The sequence below is a fragment of the Ruditapes philippinarum genome, unplaced genomic scaffold, assembly GCF_026571515.1.
Source record: "Ruditapes philippinarum isolate M1 unplaced genomic scaffold, ASM2657151v2 ctg3616_1_1_1_1, whole genome shotgun sequence".
In the NCBI taxonomy this organism is placed as follows: Eukaryota; Metazoa; Mollusca; class Bivalvia; order Venerida; family Veneridae; genus Ruditapes; species Ruditapes philippinarum.
In genome coordinates, this window is record NW_026865461.1 from 16,075 (window position 1) to 39,515 (window position 23,441).

The 23,441-nt window shown below is 33.1% G+C and overlaps 1 protein-coding gene across 1 annotated transcript in view; it reads right to left on the bottom strand.

Moving 5' to 3' along the window:
- Positions 1 to 23,441, bottom strand: part of LOC132729122 (general transcription factor 3C polypeptide 1-like) — a 38,960-nt gene that overhangs the window by 9,438 nt on the left and 6,081 nt on the right. Inside the window, exons 6-20 of the mRNA XM_060714864.1 lie at positions 22,156 to 22,332; positions 20,269 to 20,396; positions 19,476 to 19,615; positions 18,668 to 18,884; positions 18,171 to 18,385; positions 15,509 to 15,628; positions 13,826 to 13,924; positions 11,702 to 11,793; positions 9,180 to 9,323; positions 7,440 to 7,604; positions 7,141 to 7,251; positions 6,474 to 6,929; positions 3,204 to 3,309; positions 1,546 to 1,634; positions 646 to 837 (exon numbers count right to left, since the gene is read on the bottom strand). Of these exons, the coding sequence (XP_060570847.1) occupies positions 646 to 837; positions 1,546 to 1,634; positions 3,204 to 3,309; positions 6,474 to 6,929; positions 7,141 to 7,251; positions 7,440 to 7,604; positions 9,180 to 9,323; positions 11,702 to 11,793; positions 13,826 to 13,924; positions 15,509 to 15,628; positions 18,171 to 18,385; positions 18,668 to 18,884; positions 19,476 to 19,615; positions 20,269 to 20,396; positions 22,156 to 22,332 (2,451 nt within the window). The remainder of the gene's footprint in view (positions 1 to 645; positions 838 to 1,545; positions 1,635 to 3,203; positions 3,310 to 6,473; positions 6,930 to 7,140; positions 7,252 to 7,439; positions 7,605 to 9,179; positions 9,324 to 11,701; positions 11,794 to 13,825; positions 13,925 to 15,508; positions 15,629 to 18,170; positions 18,386 to 18,667; positions 18,885 to 19,475; positions 19,616 to 20,268; positions 20,397 to 22,155; positions 22,333 to 23,441) is intronic.

Genomic DNA, 23,441 nt, shown 5'->3' on the forward strand with positions numbered 1-23,441 from the left:
AATTAAGATGCTTGTACTAAAACTTTGTCATGTACTGGTTTAATGTGGGAAAAGATAAGAAACTAGTGTTCTAAGTCTGAAGTAAATTATTTTAGCAATAATGATTGAAGAGTAAAAATATCAAATTTAAACAAATTCTATGTTTACTGAGGTAAAAGTGGCGCAGTTTTTAAATATACAAGCCACGGTTAAGAACTTTATCACATATTATGTGGGTGATGATGAGGAACATACATTTGAAGTTTAAAGTAAGTTTAAAGTAAATATATAAAGTTTTCCCAAAATTCAAAGTTGAAGAAACTTGCAATCATGAAAAAGTCAAAATTTGTGATATTAGAAGATGGCATACTTGAATTATTATATGTATATATGTACCACATAAAAATGTTGACACAACAGAAAAATTCAACTTATGTGTAGAATTTTTATAGATATATCAGGAATTTCATTTTACCTCAACACAGCAAGAAAATCAACTTATCAAAGTTTAACACATAAAAGTTCTACTGAAGTAAATATTATTTCAATCCAAAAACTTTATTTAATCTGAAATCTGGAGACAAATGCTGCTGTTGCAGGACAGCTCTCTGTATACTTTGTATAGTCAAAAAAATATATTTCAAGGCAACGCTAATAAAAACAAACCTGATCCTTCTCTTTGAGGACTTCCCTGCCAAATGATAGAAGTCCCATCTCTGCCATGTAATAACACAATGTGGAGAATGATTGTACATACTTTTTAGAGTGGAGAAGTTGTTGGGTGAGAGAGAAAGGTAAGTTTATAACTGGATAAAACCTCTTCTGAGGATGTTCTAAAACCTCTTCTAGTCCTTCTATCTGTGAATCAAATTTTATACATAACATATATAATGATATAAAATGACAGACATATGTAACGTGAAAATACTGAAAACCTAACTTTCCAGATGTCTCTAGAGAACAATTCTAAATGTCTAGATGCTGCATGTTAATAATAATAATTCAGTACACTGTGTAAGATAATCTCATTCTCTGTCATAAAAGCATCATTGTACTTTAAAGATTTAAACTGTTGCTCCAGAATATCTAATGCAGAATGATGGTTTATATTATGAAATACTTTTTCACAGCTCAGTCAGTTTTGTTTTTGTTTCGCGACCAGGGTCCAAGGTTATAAAGAAATTCTCCAAGCTCAAACTCAAATCTCAGGTATTTGATTGGTCAGAAACTGCCACAGAATGTTCACTGACCAATTAAAATCCTGAGATTTGCGACAGAACTCAGAAAAGAAGTTTTATAAACCTGAGACCAGGTATAAGATTGACCTGTTTATAAGCCAGTGCTCTCTAATTGATCTAAAACAACGAACAGCTAATGTGTAATGTAAATAGTTTTAATTCAGAACTGCTTTATAGAAAAATTCTGATGGAATAAAATACTATGATTCTAACTCCTGTAAAGGAAGACACTTATACCTTCCATGTATTTTTATACTTGTTTCATTAGTATTAATTGCTTTTCAATGTAATTGTTGTATGAGTTAAGGAACAAGCTACAAGTACTTACTTTATAACAAACATTGACCATTTCACAGAACAAACATACTGGCATATTGAGCAAACAATCACTAAGCAACACCCAACCTTTTGGATAACCTGAAAAAAACCAACAAATGTTTAACAAGAAACATGGCAATGCCATGAAACCAGGTTTTCAATTATCACCATTGTAGATAAATATGTTGAAGTTGAAATACAAATACAAGCAACAAAGAATGTAACTATGTGCAACGTAAATCATGAATAATGTAGGAGGAATTGCACACAGAAGAATTGTTCACTATATATTCTGTTTAGGTGAAAAAAACAAAGGGCCATAATCAGGTAAAAAATTATCCAATCACAAAACCCCGACACTATAACCAGGGCACTTGATGAAAAGCTTCTGTGAAAGTTAGAACAAAATCCATTGAGAAATGTAGGAGTTGAGCATAGAAGAAATTGTTCATTATATATTCTGTATAAGGAAAAAAAACAAAGGGCCATAATTAGGTCAAATATTATTCAATCACAAAATCCCGACAATATGCGCCAGGGCACTTGATAACAAAGCTTCTGTGAAAGTTTGGTCAAAATACGTTGAGAAATGTAGGAGGAGTTGCGCACAGAAGAATTGTTCACTATATATTCTGTATAAGAAAAAAAAAACAAAGGGCCATAATTAGGTCAAATATTATCCAATCACAAAACCCTGACATTATGTGCAAGGGCACTTAATTACAAAGCTTGTGTGAAAGTTTGGTCAAAATCCGTTGAGAAATGTAGGAGGAGTTGCGCAAAGAAGAAATTGTTCACTATATATTCTATATAAGGAAAAAAAACAAAGGGCCATAATTAGGTCAAATATTATCCAATCATAAAACCCCGACAATATGCGCCAGGGCACTTGATGACAAAGCTTCTGTGAAAGTTTCGTCAAAATCCATTGAGAAATGTAGGAGGAGTTGCGCACAGAAGAAATTGTTTACGCCCGCCCATCCGCCCGCCCGCCCGCCGACATACCTCAATCTAATAACCAGTTTTTTCCTTCGGAAAACCTGGTTAAAAATGGTTGTGAATGGTTGTGTATAATTACAAGATTGTAGATTGTGTCACATACTTTAATACAAGATTTTGTATCATTACTTAATGCTAGACTGGCTGTCCATGAATACCTGATTTGTCACTGATTTAAGACTGGTTATGTAAAATTACCTCATTCTAGAATGGTAGTGTACAAAACCGTCCAGTTAGCTAAATTGGTATAGTGTTGAACTGTAAATCGGGCAACCAGGGTTCGATTTCCTGGATACTACAGGTCACTTTCATTGTGATTCTACACAAAAACTTTTCTACGGTCATTTGCACTGTACCTCTGCTCTGGCATGTACAGGAGTTTTCAGTTCCTTGCTAAAGTGAAGGCACTTGTACTGGTAAACTGCTTGACAGCATGGGCAGAAAAGATGCTGTGGCTGAACTGTGCTCTGATAATTCAAAGTGGCTTACTGATGTAATCCCAACACCAATAGTGTTAAAATTTCTGATTGTGTACTGGGTGTACATAATTAGCAGATTCCAGACTGAGTGTATATATTTGTCTAATTCTAGACTGGATATAAAGAAGAGGAGGAGGAGCAACATTGACTAATGACTTAAATGACAAGTTTTGTGTGTATGTGTGATTACCTGAATGTACTGGTACAGGTGGTAGATATCTTCTCCATGTCATCTCATTACAATATACTACAGGCTCATTCTCTACATGCTGACAATAACCACCAGTTATATCAACCTGCAGCAATTATATAACCATGTCAATAATACAAGAAAAATATAAAACTTTAGTTATAACAACTGCAACTCAATGTAATGAAATTACTGGATAAAACATGTATGTAAAGAAAAGACCTTTAATAAATTTGTTACTGTATATAGTAACAATTCAACTGATTATTAGTGTCACATGACCTGCGGCCGAAAATCATAATCATAATTGGCTCAATGAACACGAGTAATTGCACCAACTGAAACAATGACGTCACATTTTAGGTCATCAAAACCGCTAGCTGTCAAAGCGAAAGTAAGTTTCAACCACAAATCGCTTAATTTTATGGTGAGAACTTCAGTATAATTTGTACAAACACAGTTTACTTGAAAATAAAAGAATAAGAATACAACAAAATCATTCTGAGAAAATAAACCATGTTTCTTGATTTTAGCGTCCTTGTATGAACATAACCGAAAGCAACTGTCAGTATAAATCTATAAACAGAGACAGCAATTTCAACTAAAGAAATATCAAAGTAATTTAAAAGAAATGCTTCTGTTAGACCCATCAAGTGTATTAAAGACAAAAACACACATCAGAGACGGGCAGGAAAATGATAATCGGCCCTGAAATGAATAATGCCCTCGGGGGCAATTATTCATTCTGTGGGCCGATTATCACCTTCAGGACCTACTCTGCTGTGTATTTATCTCTTATTAACACTAAAATTCTTAACTTAAAAAAATGACAGCCATTTACTTTGTCATTAATTTTTACTGTCAAGATTTCAATAATAAATGATGTCATTAATTTTTACTGTCAAGATTTCAATAATAAATGATGTCATTAATTTTATACTGTCAAGATTTCAATAATAAATTCTTATATAGTAGGCCTTTACAGGCCAACCAGTAACATAAACATGAACACAAATATACAACTCACAGAGACTGGGATAACATTAAGTGACCTTGCCCCCATTCTAATAGCCTAGCATAGTGCAAAACAAAGAAAATTTAATGAAAACCCACTGTTAACTACAGTTAAAGACAGTTATAACTAGAACTATCACTAAATGTGATTAATGCAAGACTGCTTCGGAAATGAGGATTCTACTAGTAACAGAATACCTTGTAAAGAATTGAAACAGAGTTATGGTTGTGGGCAATTAAAGATAGTTGTGGTTCTTGTATGTTGCATTTCCTTTCAATGTGGTTGGCCATTGATGAAGTTTTATTGGATTACTCTGTAAGAAGTCCAGAAAGACAAGGAAAAGGAACAAAGGGCAATAACTCTATAAATACTGAAGATTGAGTTATGGCTATTGTACACTGCACTTCCTCTCATTGCGCTTGACCATTGTATGAAGTTGTATTGAATTCCAACTACTAGTTTTCAAGTTATGCACTGGACAAAAAAGTAACAAAAGCAATAACTGTAATTAGTCCAAATAGAGTTATTGTTCTTGTGCACTGCACTTCATCTCACTGCCCTTGACCATTGTATAAAGTTTCATTGAATTCCAATCATTAATTTTCAAGTTATGCTCTGGACAATACAAAGTAACAAAGCAAAAACTTTTAAATAAGTCAAAAGAGTTATGCTTTCTGTGCACTGCACTTCCTCTCAATATACTTGACCATAGTATGAAATAGTTTTGAATTCCAACTAGTAGTTTTCAAGTTATGCTCTGGACAAGGGAAAGTAACAAAGGGCAGTAACTCTGTAATTAGTCAAAATGGAGTTATGGTTCTTGTGCACTGCACTTTCTCTTATTGTGCTTGACCATTGTATGAAGTTGTTTTAAATTCCAACCAGTATGTTTTAAGTAATGCTCCAGACAAGGAAAAGTATCAAAGGGCAATAACTCTGTAATTTGTCAAAATGGAGTTATAATTCTTGTGCACTGCATTTCCTCTTAATGTGCTTGACAACTGCATGAAGTTGTATTGAATTCCAACCAGTAGTTTTCAAGTTATGCTCCAGACAAGGAAAAGTAACAAAGGGCAATAACTCTGTCATTAGTCAAGATGGAGTTATGGTTCTCATGAACTGCACTTCCTCTCAATGTGCTTGACCATTGTATGAAGTTATATTGAATTCCAACTAGTAGTCTTCAAGTTATGCTCTGGACAAAAAAAAGCAATCGAAAAGTAATAAAGGGCAATAACTCTGTAATTAGTCAAAATGGAGTTATGGTTCTTGTGCATGGCACTTCCCCATATTGTGCTTGGCCATTGTATGAAGTTGTTTTGAATTCCAACCAGTAGTTTTCAATTTTTGCTTCGGACAAGGAAAAGTAACAAAGGGCAGTAACTCTGTAATTAGTCAAAATGGAGTTATGGTTCTCATGCACTGCACTTCCTCTCAATGTGCTTAACCATTCTATGAAGTTATATTGAATTCCAACTATTAGTCTTCAAGTTTGAGTCTGGACAAAAGAAAGCAATGGAAAAATAAGAAAGGGCAATAACTCTGTAATTACTTTAGATAGAGTTATGGTTCTTGTGCACTGCACTTCCCCTTATTGTGCTTGACAATTGTATGAAGTTGTTTCGAGTTTCAACCAGTAGTTTTCAAGTTATGCTCCGGACAAGGAAAAGTAACAAAGGGCAGTAACTCTGTAATTAGTCAAAATGGAGTTATGGTTCTTGTACACTGCACTTCCTCTCAATGTGCTTGACCATTGTATGAAGTTATATTGAATTCCAACTATTAGTCTTCAAGTTATAGTCCGGACAAAAGAAAGCAATGGAAAAATAACAAAGGGCAATAACTCTGTAATTACTTTAGATAGAGTTGGTTCTTGTGCACTGCACTTCCCCTTATTGTGCTTGACAATTGTATTAAGTTGTTTCGAGTTTCAACCAGTAGTTTTCAAGTTATGCTCCAGACAAGGAAAAGTAACAAAGGGCAATAACTCTGTAATTAGTCAAGATGGAGTTATGGTTCTTGTGCACTGCACTTCCTCTCAATGTGCTTGACCATTGTATGAAGTTATATTGAATTCCAACCATTAGTCTTCAAGTTATGCTCTGGACAAGGAAAATGCAACGGACCGCTAGACCGACCGACCGACCAACCGAAAGACGGACCAACCGACCGACCGACCGACTACCGGGTGACTCCTATATACCCCCCCAAACTTCCTTTTTGGGGGTATAAAAAGTACCATCTGATATATTTACCCTATCTTCTCCAAGCCAATGTTCTTGTCCACTTTCAAACTCTCCTTTATCTGTTTTACTATCACCAGCATTATCACCAGCATTATCACCAGCATTATCACCGGCACTATCACCAGTACTATCACCAGTATTATCACCAGCATTATCACCAGCATTATCACCAGTATTATCACCGGCACTATCACCAGTACTATCACCAGTATTATCACCAGCATTATCACCAGCATTATCACCAGTATTATCACCAGTATTATCACCAGCATTATCACCAGCCTTAATATCTGTATCACCACCAGTGTTATCATCATTTCTTGCAGTATTATCAGAATGACTGGTCTCAGGTTTTACTGTCTTCACAGGTTGACCATGTGTATCATAGCACAGATAGAACAGATATTGATGAGCAGCCTGTATTCTCAGCATCTTAGGTAAAACTCCATATCTTAGACCTGCAGTCTGGTAAATCATAATATAAACTTAATAAAATAACTATTCTCTTATACATCTTTTTATACTTCCTTAGAAAATGGTCTAGATTTAAGCAGATCTGTACCCTATGACCAACACCAGAACTGAACACATTAGAGGGTAATTAATAGAAAGATTAAGCTGTTTTCACAAGTGTATTTAAAATATTGATCTAGTTAAAATGAACAGGGGAACTTACTCTGTCATATTTCATGGGTGGTGCTTTCTCAGCTAACTTCTTCCTGTATTCTTGATGACTTCTAATGGTCTCTAACGCAGACTGAGGGATATCAGATGTCTCTACAACTTTCTGTAAACGCAATCATGCAATACACATTCAATACTCTACAAATACAAGCATACACAATACATATTTATTTCTCAATGACTTTCAATAAACACAAACATACGCAATCTCAAACTCAATATCTTTACTAGTAAGATGTTTATTATAAGTTTATCACAAATAAGAGACAGAATGCTGAAAGTTTTGAATACCTTTTCTGTTGCAGGTTTGGCACCTTTTGTTAACAGTTTCCTCTGTAAGCTCCTGTTTCTCAGCTCCTCCTTGGACACACTGAAGTAACGTAACTTGGCTTCATCTATCATCCTCCACAATGTCTCATCTTCTGTTGATATGCTCGGTGTACACAGGTAGATAAACTAGAGTACAGGAAGATAAACTAGAGTACAGGTAGAAAAACTAGAGTGCATGTAGATAAACTAGAGTACAGGTAGATAAACTAGAGTACAGGTAGACAAACTAGAGTACAGGTAGATAAACAAGAGTGCATGTAGATAAACTAGAGTACAGGTAGATAAACTAGAGTACAGGTAGATAAACTAGAGTACATGTAGATAAACTAGAGTACAGGTAGATAAACTAGAGTACAGGTAGATAAACTAGAGTACAGGTAGATAAACTAGAGTGCATGTAGATAAACTAGAGTGCATGTAGATAAACTAGAGTACAGGTAGATAAACTAGAGTGCATGTAGACAAACTAGAGTACAGGTAGACAAACTAGAGTACAGGTAGATAAACAAGAGTGCATGTAGATAAACTAGAGTGCATGAAGATAAACTAGAGTGCATGTAGACAAACTAGAGTACAGGAAGATTAACTAGAGTGCATGTAGATAAACTAAAGTACAGGTAGATAAACTAGAGTGCATGTAGACAAACTAGACTAAATGTAGACAAACTCCAGTGCAGGTAGATAATCTTGACTGCATGTAGACAAACTAGAGTGCATGTAGATAAACTAAAGTGCATGTAGATAAAATAGAGTGCATGAAGACAAACTTGAGTGCATGTAGACAAACTAGAGTGCATATAGATAAACTAGGGTACAGATAGATAAACTTAAGTGCATGTAGACAAACTAGAATGCATTTAGACAAACTAGAGTGCATGTAGATAAACTAGAGTGCATGCAGATAAGATAAACTAGACTGCATGTAGACAAACTAGAGTGCATGCTGACAAACTAGAGTGCATACAGATAAACTAGAGTACATGTAGACAAAATAGAGTGCATATAGACAAACTAGAGTGCATATAGATAAACTTGAGTGTAGGTAGATAAACTAAAGTGCATGTAGACAAACTAGAATGCATGTACATAAACTAGGGTTCAGGTAGATAAACAAGAGTGCATGTAGACAAACTAGAGTACATGTAGGCAAACTAGAGTGCATGTAGACAAACTAGAGTGCATGTCGACAAACTAGAGTGCATGTCGACAAACTAGAGTACAGTTTGATAAACTAGAGTACATGTAGACAAACTTGAGTGCATGTAAACAAACTTGAATGCATGTAGACAAACTAGAGTGCATGTAGACAGAGTACATGTAGACATGCCATATATTTAACCAGCAGAAACAATGGGATATCACCATATGAAATACATGTGAAGCAAAATGAAAATAGAAAAATGTTCTTATAGAAGTATACACAGGATTTTTTTTAGACTCTGTTTTTTTACGTCGCACTAACACTCTATAGGGTGCCTTTCTGTGCATTATTTCAGGCATGAAGTCACCTGAGTAGAACCATTAAATACTCCATAAGCTAGCTGGATAGCTTCCTCACAAGAAAGAATCCCTGTCCCTGTTGATAAGTCCCTGTTGTGAGTCAAACCCATAGCAGTGAGGGGCAAGTGGTTTGTAGTCAATGACCTTCACCACTCGGGCCACAGATGTCCCTTCATAATTATACCATTCAAAATAAAATACCTCTTTAGTTCTTTCATCCATAGTAATAATAGCCTTGTAAGATTTCATTTTCCCCTCTTCGCACAACGCATAAACCAGACGTTTTAGAGACTTTTGATCCATGTTGATAGATAAGTTTATCTCCTTTTCTCTGTTCCTCAACAACTGGTGATTAGAAAAACAACTAATTATATAAGTCTATCTTATCAAAACCTATGACTGCCTAGAAAAAATCAGTTAATTCATGTTTCTTTGATTTGTCTTGGGTCAATTTGCAAATCATATATACATATTGACCAATACCTCCTTTATGTTTATGAATACTCTATAACTTCTATTTGGATTTACTGTTGTATAAATTTCTTCATATTATTTACATAAATAAGGCAAAGGAAGAAAATATTAACTTTTGATAAACTGTTTAAAACCAGTCTCTTACTGGACAACATCAGGCTTGCTAGTCCTCAAACTAGCAAATATAAGGTCCTGTATTTATATATAATACCTGGAGGTATATCTACTTGACCAACTGGACATTACTGGTAATGCAAGCTTATTGTTGATTTTAAATTATGTAATAAATGTATACATGTATTGCTCTAACTATCAAGGTGGTAAAAGGTTGTGTATTTCAAATAATGTAACAGTTTTCTGAGGCCATATATTGTGCTAATTGCAGCATGGAAAAATTAATATCTTGCAACACCAATGATTGGGCGAGATGTCAATTTTTCCAGTCTGCAAGTAGCAGAATACATGGCCCTTTGAATGTTACTATAGCATACTAGAGGTATTTCTACTCGACTGAATTGATGACTGGTAAACAAAATAAGGGCAGTGATGGAGTCTTGGACACCAGTTTCATACCTATTTGTGCATGTCAAATTAGTTAAATACAGCCTTCAAGAAATAAAATTCATGAATGAAGGATGGATGAATACTTGTGAAAATATGTGGCATTTTATCATGTTTCATGAAAATATATTCCATATCTCATTTAAACGAAAATATATCCTCTTGATATTCTCTTTCATGACATCATCAATTCTGACATCACAATGTTCATATTAAAAAATAACAAGAGGGCCATGATGGCCCTAAGGTCGCTCACCTGTATATAGCCCCCCCCCCCCCCCCCCACACACATAAGATATTCATGCTAAACATCTAAGCTCTAGCTCATTGGGCTTTTTAAAAGAAGATTTTTTTAAGTTTTTACTATACACATATAGTTAAAAACAATGACACCCCTGGGGCGGGGCCAGTTTTGACCCCAGGGCTTTTATTTGAACAAACTTTGTAGACACTTACTAGAAGATGTTTCATGCTTAATATCTAAACTCTAGCTATTTGGGTTTTTTTCAAAGAAGATTTTAAGTTTTTGCTATACACATATAAGGAAAATCAATGACCCCCAGGGCGGGGCCAATTTTGACCCCAGGGCTTTTATTTGAACAAACTTTGTAGACACTCACTAGAAGATGTTTCATGCTTAATATCTAAACTCTAGCTATTTGGGTTTTTTCAAAGAAGATTTTTTAAGTTTTTGCTATACACATATAAGGAAAATCAATGACCCCCGGAGCGGGGCCAATTTTGACCCCAGGGCTTTTATTTGAACAAACTTGGTAGACACCTATTAGAACATGTTTGATGCTAAATATCTTAGCTCTAGCTCTTTGAGTTCTTTAAAAGAAGATTTTTTAAGTTTTTACTAAATGCATATAGGGAAAATCAATGACCCCCTGGGGCAGGGCCAATTTTGACCCCAGGGCTTTTATTTGAACAAACTTGGTAGACACTCACTAGAAGATGTTTCATGCCAAATATCTAAGCTCTAGCTCTTAGGTTTTTTTAAAAGAAGATATTTAAAGTTTTTTCTTTCGGTTGCCATGGCAACCAGAGTTCTGCATGGAATTAAATTCTTTGAACAATTTTTAAAGGTGACCACCAAAGGAACATTCCTGTGAAGTTTGGATGAAATTGGCCTAGTGGTTTATGAGGAGATGTCATTTAAAGTAACAGTTTACGGACGCCGGAAGCCGGTCGGACGCAGGACGGACGCCGGACGAAAAGCGATCACAAAAGCTCACCCTGTCACTTTGTGACAGGTGAGCTAATGATGTACTACTTCATGAAATTCTTCTCATTTTTAGCATGATATTTGTCGATATTTATGTGTTTTTCGTCATCAATCACATTTTACTTACAAATATGTGTATTTCTCAAGATACAGATATTTACTAATGATTGAATTTGCTTTTCATCATTATTCACATAAAGTCCGGCTACTGTGAAAATTATGTTTTAAAATTTCACATAAAATTATCAAAATATAATCTCACTACATACTGAAAAGAATGTTATAATTGTAAGTTAACTGTGTATGCCTGTTTACACATGTTAATGATGAGCTTAATTGTAATGACAAAAGGGTAGCTAAAAATATATTTATCCCATGATCATTAACTCAACCAAATAGCTTAATATAAAAAGATCTCTCTTTAGCGACAAATACTAAAAATGATAAAAGTTCAACAAACTTTGAGAAGTCTGAAGTTCTCCACAATTTTTATTGCATTAATGACTTCAAGAATCCAGTTCGCTCTTCTAATATGACTTTCTGTCAACATATCTACAAAAATAACATGTACAAATAACCATCTTAAACGACTTTCTGTCAACATATCTACAAAAACAACATGTACAAATAACCATCTAATGAATTTCTGTCAACATATCTACAAAAATAACATGTACAAATAACCATCTTATATGACTTTCTGTCAACATATCTACAAAAACAACATGTACAAATAACCATCTTATACAACTTTCTGTCAACATATCTACAAAAATAACATGTACAAATAACCATCTTAAATGACTTTCTGTCAACATATCTACAAAAATAACATGTACAAATAACCATCTTAAACGACTTTCTGTCAACATATCTATAAAAATAACATGTACAAATAACCATCTTATACAACTTTCTGTCAACATATCTACAAAAATAACATGTACAAATAACCATCTTAAATGACTTTCTGTCAACATATCTACAAAAATAACATGTACAAATAACCATCTTAAACGACTTTCTGTCAACATATCTATAAAAATAACATGTACAAATAACCATCTTATATGACTTTCTGTCAACATATCTACAAAAATAACATGTACAAATAACCATCTTAAATGACTTTCTGTCAACATATCTATAAAAATAACATGTACAAATAACCATCTTATATGACTTTCTGTCAACATATCTATAAAAACAACATGTACAAATAACCATCTTATACAACTTTCTGTCAACATATCTACAAAAATAACATGTACAAATAACCATCTTAAACGACTTTCTGTCAACATATCTATAAAAATAACATGTACAAATAACCATCTTAAACGACTTTCTGTCAACATATCTATAAAAATAACATGTACAAATAACCATCTTAAATGACTTTCTGTCAACATATCTATAAAAATAACATGTACAAATAACCATCTTAAATGACTTTCTGTCAACATATCTATAAAAATAACATGTACAAATAACCATCTTATATGACTTTCTGTCAACATATCTACAAAAACAACATGTACAAATAACCATCTTATATGACTTTCTGTCAACATATCTATATAAATAACATGTACAAATAACCATCTTATACAACTTTCTGTCAACATATCTACAAAAATAACATGTACAAATAACCATCTTAAACGACTTTCTGTCAACATATCTATAAAAATAACATGTACAAATAACCATCTTATATGACTTTCTGTCAACATATCTACAAAAACAACATGTACAAATAACCATCTTATATGACTTTCTGTCAACATATCTACAAAAATAACATGTACAAATAACCATCTTATATGACTTTCTGTCAACATATCTACAAAAATAACATGTACAAATAACCATCTAATGAATTTCTGTCAACATATCTATAAAAATAACATGTACAAATAACCATCTTAAACGACTTTCTGTCAACATATCTACAAAAACAACATGTACAAATAACCATCTTAAATGACTTTCTGTCAACATATCTATAAAAATAACATGTACAAATAACCATCTTATACAACTTTCTGTCAACATATCTATAAAAACAACATGTACAAATAACCATCTTAAATGACTTTCTGTCAACATATCTACAAAAATAACATGTACAAATAACCATCTTATATGACTTTCTGTCAACATATCTACAAAAATAACATGTACAAATAACCATCTAATGAATTTCTGTCAACATATCTACAAAAACAACATGTACAAATAACCATCTTATATGACTTTCTGTCAACATATCTACAAAAATAACATGTACAAATAACCATCTTATATGACTTTCTGTCAACATATCTACAAAAATAACATGTACAAATAACCATCTTATACGACTTTCTGTCAACATATCTACAAAAACAACATGTACAAATAACCATCCTTTTAACTGATTTAAAAAAACTGTCTTTAATTTAAAGAAAACAGACAGCCGTTTAATATTTTCACTTTTCAAAAGAAACAAAATTTTACAATTGAGTATTTGAAAAATTTTTTTTTAAAATTTGACATAAAAGGAAACAATCTTTAAAAAATTTCATACACCTCAACTTACTTCCGAAACGTTCAATGCCATTAATCACCTTGCCCGTTTTTTTGTCAATAACTTTTTCAGGTACCAACTCTTCAATCACCACTTTAACACCAGCATCCTCTAAATATGTCAGGAAAAATAACAATAAAGTTAAGGTGATCAAATCCTGTAAATCTTGATAAAAGAAAGGAAAGATGGAGCATCCTGACAGAATCATATACAGTAGAACTTCTATGAGTCGAACTTTGATTAGTCGATTTTCTCGATGTGTCGAAGAAAAATTAAAGTCCCGACTTTTCCCCCTATATATTTCTTACAAAAACCTATTTATGAGTCGAGATTTTATGTGTCGAATTTTTCGATGTGTCAAGGTTTTTTCGTGGTTCGTGTTAAGTAAATCTAGTGCAATTTACCACAAATAAGTCGAAGTTGTTTGATTATTTTGACACCTTCGATCTCGACATTTTCCACACCTTATCTGGCTGCGAAGACAATTTCCAATCAACTTGTGTGACAGGTGTTAATTACACAGCCGTGTGTTCAAACAGCCTTTGTTTGCAATAAAATATGTGATAAAATGCTTTAATCGTTACTATTTTAATTGCCGTAGTGGTATTTGAAAGTAAACAGTAAGAACTACATCCTTGACCCGGTGTCGCGTGATAATAACACGTGAAATATATACTATAATTTGGTTATGTTATCGCCCTTTCGTATTGTTACGCCTTTTGTAACTCTATTGTATACGTCAACGGTAGTCCAAATAATAAACCTTGAAAAACGTTATTTAACATGCTAGATTTATCATTGTAAAATGTGAATATCAGATTAATGATTGAAAAAACATGAAATAGGTTTCGTTATAGACTAGTCACGGGTCGAAATTTTGTCATGATATTGAGAGCGATTCATGAGTCGAAGTCCCGATGTGTCGAAGTTTTTACGCAAGTCCCTTCAACTTCGACTTACCGAAGTTCTACTGTACATGTAAATTTTTTACATGTAACAAAAGGAAAGACCAAAGATATATATGACTCAACTTTGCAAGATCTTAGAATATGATAACAGAAATATTTCAAGGGGGATAATAATTGGGGTCATCAAGCAGTTCTTCAAGCATATTATCTTTAATTTCAACAGAATTTTCAGTCTCTTTACTTGAAGGAACATAAGTGATAAAAGCCTAAAACATAAAATTTGAAAATTTTTCATTTATCAAATGAAGCAATAAGAAAAACACTCAGCATTTAATTTCAAAACCGGCCTTTATGCCATTCTAAACTTGATTGGAGTTAAAAGTGTTTATATGCTTTGGGTCATTTTGCACAATGAAGACATGGCAGAGTGGTTAACACGTCTGGCAAGTAATCTAATGATTGCAAACCACATGGGTTCAAACCCAGATTGAGCAAGTTGTTGTTTCCTTGAGCAAGAAACTTTACACTCATTCCTAAGTACTGGTTGGTTCCAAGAACGGATTCAAAAGTGTGTCTATAAGCTTAAAGCTTCCTACACAATCAAACTAAAATAACTTCTGTGTAAACAAATGAAGATGATTATTCTGGAGATATGGATTGAGCGAATGAAATGAAAAATTCATTGCTTCAGACCAACATCAGATGGTACAAAAATTTAAGAAGTTTAACATTAAATATCATAGAGTTTTCATTTTGCGTTTATATCTAAAATTTAGATTTTACTTACGAGTCATCTCCTTCATAATTTCTCTCTTCACAGCAAGTTTGACTGGTGATATAAACTGTATCTCTTCCAGCCGCTTCAGCTCCTGTCTTATCTCTGATACCTTATCATCTGATGGCTCCTCTATATAATATAAACACAAGACATGAGCCACGTCATGACAAAACCAACATAATGGATTTGCGACCAGCATGGATCCAGACCAGCCTGCGCATCTGCGCAGTCTGATCAGGATCCATGCTGTTCGCTATCAGTTTCTCTACTTGTTATAGGGTTTGTAAACAAACAGCATGGATCCTGATCAGACTGTGGGGATGCACAGGCTGGTCTGGATCCATGCTGGTCGCAAACACATTATGTTGGTTTTGTCGTGATGCGGCTCATATAAACACAAGTGTGTATTATTAGCTATAAAGATTTTTGACAGGTTATATGGCGCTATATAAACTTTTTTTTGAAAAATAACCTGAGCTGCAAGGTGAAGGTTATATTGCAAACAACCATTCATATATGTCCATATAATCTGTCAGGAATATTTATAACCAATTTAAAATACAGCAAACTTCCTTTTTAAAAGTAAAAAGTGAGATTTTTTCATAAATTGACAGCAGCTGTGTATATAAATTTATATAAATGTCACGATTATCAAATGAAAAGCCATGATACAAACGTGCAGTATTATAAGAATATTTATAATTTAATTCGTTTATCAGTTAAAGATATACTATGCTTTAATTTCATATAAGAAAATATTGATAATTGCTACAGTCTCTTTATAAATATAAAATAAAAATGTTTTAATGTTAACAATTCTACACACTATAGGTGGTCACATTATGAATATATACGGTCAGTGTTAAAAAAACTGGCAGTTTTTATAAGAAAAGACCAACTTTACTTGACCTGTAATAGGGAACGCAGCTTCCCATACATAGTTTATTCATTCTTTTTTTCAAGTTCTACATATTCAGTAAGAATATCAAAGATTTCAATAAATTTCTGTATTAGAAATATTTTACTTAAGAATGAGCAAAGTATATCTTAAATTACACATCTATTATCATAAAAGTACAGTACAATGTTTGTTGACAATATATTTATCAATTTATTGATATTTATTTTTTCATTCCATTTAGTTAACCCATTACGCGATATACTTGCCTTTTAACGCCTTTTTCACCCCCCCTTTTTTTGTTGTCTCAAATGGTGAAAAAATGCCTTATTTAGGCCCCCAAACACTTGTTTTTGTTTGAGAAATGTTGTTAAAAAAAGTGACCACTTTTTCGGCGCGGCCCCCCAACCAAAAGATACATCAGGGGGTTGCCAGAAGGGGGATGTGCCCCCTTCTGTTTGGGGGTTTGAAGGGGGGTGGCAGTCCCCGTCATCGCCAAGAAAATTTTGGACTTAAGAGAGGCTAAAAATGACCCCAGAACGATCATAAGGTAACTTTTAACCAACGCTGAAAAGCATTTGACTCCATCTCAATCCATTGAGAAGTTGCAGCACTTTGAAATCAATTTTGATGGAAAAAATCAACGCAAAAATAGTGATTTTTGGCAATTTTGAGATGTCCCCTCGTTACCATGGTAACAGAAAATTTAAGCCTGAGCATGTTGTTGCAAAGGCAATGGTCCAGTCAACATTTGTGCCAAGTTTGATTAGTATTGAAGGAGTTTTTATAGTTTTATAGTAATTTGAACTTGAAACGGGAGACTTTTCAATGAAAACAGTTATTTTTCACAAAATGCTCATGAAGTAATGGGTTAATGTAACATCATTGCATGTCTTATGTGCTTAAAGAAATTAATTGAACAAGGGTTGTCTTTACACTTGACTATTCTCAGTGCTTGACACCAAGAAAAGTGGTATCACTCTGTTAATAGGTAAATTAGACTTATGGGACCTAAGTCCATCATTTTATTTTTTTTATTTTTTTTTTTTTTGTCCTCCTCATATGATGCTAAAAGGTCGGGGGCATTCCAAACAGCATCTTACATATATAATTATAAACTGTATACAATGACGAGAAACAATAATGTAAGATAGTGTATCACATTTATATAATCACAAAGATCAATTGTGTGAAGTTTCCATCCATTCCCTTCTGTAATTTTGGAAATACCAACTTGCATGCAAAAAATTGACACCAGGTTTAGTACAGTAGCTCTCCCTTCCAATAGTCAACCTAATAAACAGCTAATGGTACAAGGTCTATGTTAAATTACATACTGTCACCTTAGAGCACTAACTGTCTAACTCCTAGTAAATTTAGAAGGAATTAACCCATTGCTAAGGTGACAATACCATAAGGACTTTACCCATTAATGCACTAAAATCACAATACCATATTTATACAGCAAGGAAAAACACATTGCTTTACTAAATCAATTTTACTTTGAAAACATACATAATATTGTTACTTAAATTTGCATATACTTCACATTTGGTTTTCATTTTCATTGCTCTTGGAATGTCCTTCATACACGCAACATATTCTGACACCTGTGTTTGCTTTATGTTGAAAACATACACATTTAGCCAGGAAAGTGGTCGCTTAATGAAAATATGACTAATTAACAATGAGCAAAAGTTAAGATATAGTGGGAAAATGATCAGGTAAAGAAAAAGGTTATTTATCATGAAGAAGACTAACTGTTGACATTACCTTCATTAAAGGTCATCTTGGGCAGCTCCTTCTTAGCTCTCTTCCTGGAAGATTTTGTTTGTGGTTTAGTTGAATCTGTTTGTTTATCTTTCTTATCTGGTTGTTGAGTGGTGTTATTAGAAACTGTTTCCGTGGAGATTGTCTCAAACTCCTGCATTGCCAACTTTACACTCTGCTTTGCAGCATTCTCTCTTTTATTGCGTTTATCTACATAACTTAATAAACAATTCAAAGTTGTTAAAGGAGACATTTTGCATATAACTATTAATTATGTAACTGGAAATCAAAGAAATGCAACATTGTTAATACAGAGGCTAGCATAATGAATAAAAGTCGTATGTGATGTGACAGATGATACTGATCAATCATAACAAATATGTTGAAGTTATTCTCTTCTTCACATGTGCTGGCCTATTTTGGTCTAAACTGGTCACATTGGTAAAATCAGTCGTGACCAGCTGGCTATGAGTTAAATAGTTTCACCTAGTAATACTTACAGGATTGTTTTCTGTCTGCCCCTATCTTCTATAAATGTAGTCACATAATTTGTCTTCTGTAGAAAAACCAAGATACGCCTTACTGCCAGTCGTGGAGAACTCATTGTACGTTGTAAATCTACCTGTGACATTCCTTTTGACCCAGATTCTCTGATTAACTCCATCACTTGATATAAGTTAGGCTCATCAAATACCCTGTTGTAATTCAGTTTACTCACTAAAATATATGTATACATTTTAAATTCTTTTAAGTTTTATATACCTTTCACCAAAGTTAGACAGTCATCTCTACTTGTAAACTTCAAACTTCTACATTATTACAGTTCATTGTAGATCATTCATGTCTCTTTAATTTTGTTAACTTGTTTTTCATGCTGCATTAATTCACCTTCATTATATATGGTCAGTTTAAATGAGGCTTACAAAAGAGTAACATTAAACAAATGATCTCAACCTTGAGATCATGGGTTTGAGCCCTACTCGGTTCACAACTATATTTCTTCATATGACACCAGTACTGGTTGGTTCCAGGAAGCGAACTCGAAAGTGATTAATATAAGTTGCAAGAACTTGTTTCGCAATCAAGCTAAAATAAATATGTTTGAACCAAGAACATTTCAATATACTTAAAAACCATTAAATAAAATCAACTATTGCTATTCTTTCAGTATTTACTGACTTTATGGTATATCATTAATCAAAATATCTCAACCTGTTCATGTAGAACAAAATCACATAAAATGTATAGTGAGAGAAGATTTAAAACTCCAATAACTAAAATAAATAAACAACAACAAATAAAACAAACCATAATTAGTGTCATCTTCGTCTTGACCATCAACTTCATCATCTGATTCTTTCTCTGTCTGAGTTCGTAAACTCTTCTCTACCTCTTTCAATGTCGGGATTAACCGAATGTGTCGTATCTTCCTCTCTTGACGATGATTCCTAGACCAAACATGATAATTATAGTCTTATCTCCACATGACAAGAGATAAAATGTGATTTTGTAACAGTTCTAACTTGTGAAAATGACATGCTATCCCCAATCATAATTTCTTGCATATCAGACTGGTGTTTCCGTTAGTTTTACCCATGCCGGAAATTTCATCTGGCATGAGGGATGCCAGATGAATCGCATGCTATACAATGGCATCATTTTAGCGCATTTTATTAATGAACCGAGTTAAAATAACATCATATTGACGTTATGAAAAAAAGTTGTAAATTCATATGCTATTTTAAGAAAAATATTTACCGGTGTAATGACATTCATTTAATTTCCATGGAAAATTGTTTCATTGAGGTAAAGAATTTAAAATATGGTAGAATATGCAAAAAACAACAACATATGTTGGCGATTCAGATTGGAATATCCGTGCCTCAAGAACCCACCCAAGGGCGACAACTAGGCAAGCCTCTTTACCGCCTGATGGGCGGGTCCCCACAAGATTGATATTTTGATCCAAACCGCAGCATATGACAGATATCATTAGTCTTCTACAACAAATATTCAAGTTTATGGGTTAAAGAATCTAAAGCTTTCTTTATAAAACTACCAGAGAGCACCTGAAAATAATGATTACTGCAGGAAAACTTACTTCATTAAATAGTCCTTGGGTTTAGCATCAGGGTATCTCTCCCTCCATGGAACATCTATAAATTCAAAATATCTCTCACCAGATGGCATTGTGTTCTGTGCAAGCTTCTTGAATACATCAAACAGTTTCTGAAGTTTGAATAAAAATGGATCGAAATAACTCTTTATGTTTAAAGTTATGTTACAAATTTTATAAAAACTACTTAATCAATGATTCTGAGGACATTGTTTTAATATCTCAACCATTTTTTTTTAACTCAATCTTTATGAAATTTGAAAATCTTATGACAACACTTTTTGCAGTAGACACTTCATTTAGAGATTTCAAGTGACACATCATTTAGAGATTTCAAGTGACACATCATTTAGAGATCTCAAGTGAAGCGAACAAATATGTGCTGTCTGTGGGAGAACTCGTTCAACTATTTTTAGCACTTCATTGTTAAATAAAAGTCTGGATAATGTAGATTTCAACAAATAATTTTATTTGAAATACATGACATTTTTATTTTCTTTCATAATGTACACAGTGACCTTCAAGTATTATTTGAAAACAGTTTCAAGTAAATACCATCAATAGTTCTAAAGATTTATTTTCTATGTAAAACTTAAACTAAGATTTTTTTTATTTTCACAAAAGGCCATAAAAAAATCTGTCCAATTTCAGTGTTTTGGGCCTTGGAAAGTGAACTTCAATTCTGATTTTATAGCTATGTCTTTAGTTTCCAGTGAGCATTGTTTGTATAGTATTTTGTAGTTGTTGCATGCAAATCTTTAACCAAACATTTCGTAAGTTCATAAGGGGCTATATTTCAGATTATGGATGATAATTCAAGACATATTGGCCTTGAACATTGATTTCTGATAAAGATTACAGCAGAACATGTATTAAGTTTTAAGTAATTATCTTTATTTGTTTTAAAGATTGATGTTTAACATAAAACTTTGAAGAATTTTTTTTCTTAATTCACAAATGGCTATATTTTTTTTTTTAAATCCATGCCAGAGTTACATGCATTGGCCTTGGACAAGAACCTCCGATTATGGTGAGTGACAGTGACAAATACATGCACAATTTAACCCGTTTAGAGCAACCTCCTATCAGAGTTACAAAATATGGAGCTACAAAAATAGTATTAGTATACAAAGTCTAGTATCCGCTTTTATTTCAATACCTTCACATTTTCTATGATGGTCACATGTATTTATGTCCAATATCTGCAATTTTCAAATAATTTTAATAATTTAAACATAGAAATAGCATTTATTAGTATATTTAGAAAAACACATGTGAATAACATGTACAACAGTTTCAAACCTTCAACAAATCAAAATCACCATGGAGGACTACAAAGGGTTAAAATTCATACAGAATTTATTTTAACTAAAAGTGTAAGGAAGAACTACACGTCAAACACCTTGTCTGTTTAACTGGTTTTATTAAAGATTCTACCAGTTTCTGTACAAACTTTATCAGGAATTTAGTTTCGTTTGATTGTAAAGAAAGCTAAGTTATTGGTTAATTTAGTTTTTGGCCTAAATGTTAGATTTTCTAAAGTTACCTGTATCTTATACTATTATACACATTAGAATAGACTTACTCAGGGATTAAGAATATTTTGAGGCTTTCCCAACTAATCTAGGGATACACGCAAACTTTAAGTTACAGCTTCGAAAATAAGCACAACAGGTTGACTGATCTATTGTGACAGGTAGTTCACCATGAAGTTATAATGGTAAAAGTTTGTTTGTACTGGGAGGGATAAGCTTGGAAAAACCAACATTTGTCGAGTTCCGGATAACATCTATTCTCCAATATTGACTGACATAATGTTAACCTACATAATGTCATATAATCTATAGGTATATTTTACATTATATCACTCACCAGATCTGTTTTAGTTTTAAACACTTCTTCCATACACTCGGGTTTTTCAGAGAGATACCTGGACATGTTCAGTAACTCATGATTAACTCTGTTTCCCACTTCTTTATAGAACCTGTTTAAATGGTACATGAAACAGGTAATCTTTGTGTTTGTCTGTTTGTTCACCACAATCAATCTCTGAAAACAACAACAATAATTACGTCTTATCCCCATGTTATATTGTCTAAACTTAAAGCTTCAACAAAAATAATGTGTACATGATTAAACAGAATTAAGAAAGAGCTATTAACTTATTCTTTTGCAACTGAGTTAGTATCTGACAGAACTGAAATATTTTCATAATCAAGCTACTGTAATCAATTAACCTTTATCATGCTATGTTTCCTTAAACTTTCTTATTCATCTTTCAATCTGGACAAAAACATCACTTTTAGGGAAAATTTCAAAATATTTACTGAATGAATAGAAAACAGTATAAAAATCTGATAACAAAGTGATTCCTTAGAAGCATTCATCAAAACAAAATTACTTGAAAATTAAAGACTCAGTTTGATTGAGTCTGTACATGAGGGATAATGAATAAGTGCAACATCTCTCACGCTCCCAGCACCGGCTTGAGTGGTACTCTCAACACTTAATAGTGCTGGCATCAATGATCCCGAAGGACCAAAAAAATATAACAACACTGACGCCATGATCAGATAGTAGTACTGGTTGCCTTGGTAGAATCAGTTGCTGCCACCAAGTTGAAAGGTTAATCCAACAAAAATTAGTTGATTATGTTTTAACATTTTTTATCACATAAACCGCGGCCAGGAGTGTAATAAAGCCATTTAATAAAAACGATATTACACTAGTGTAAAAACACTTTGATGTGATGTCATTTGCGCTATAAAGAAACAAAGCGTTAAAGCGCGCTAATGTTAGTGTTACACTATGGGCGCGTCATTTAAAAATTACTCATTTTAACAATTAACTGTTCTTATTTTATATATGTGATAAATAGAATATTATTTTCGTGTAGATTCAATACTAAATTTATTGAACTTGTTGAATAAAACAATATTATGCTCGCCAGAGGCTCGCATAATATGATTTTATTCTACTTGTTCAATAAATTTAGTATTAAACTAAACTCACTCAATATCCTCTATATCTCTCTTACATGTATAAGACCCAGTAAAGTGTATATTATATAAAAGCCATATATCTGCTGTTAAAATTTTGTTTGAATTTTACAAAAGAATACTTCCAAAATGCTTATATGAAATAAATATTGAAGTAAA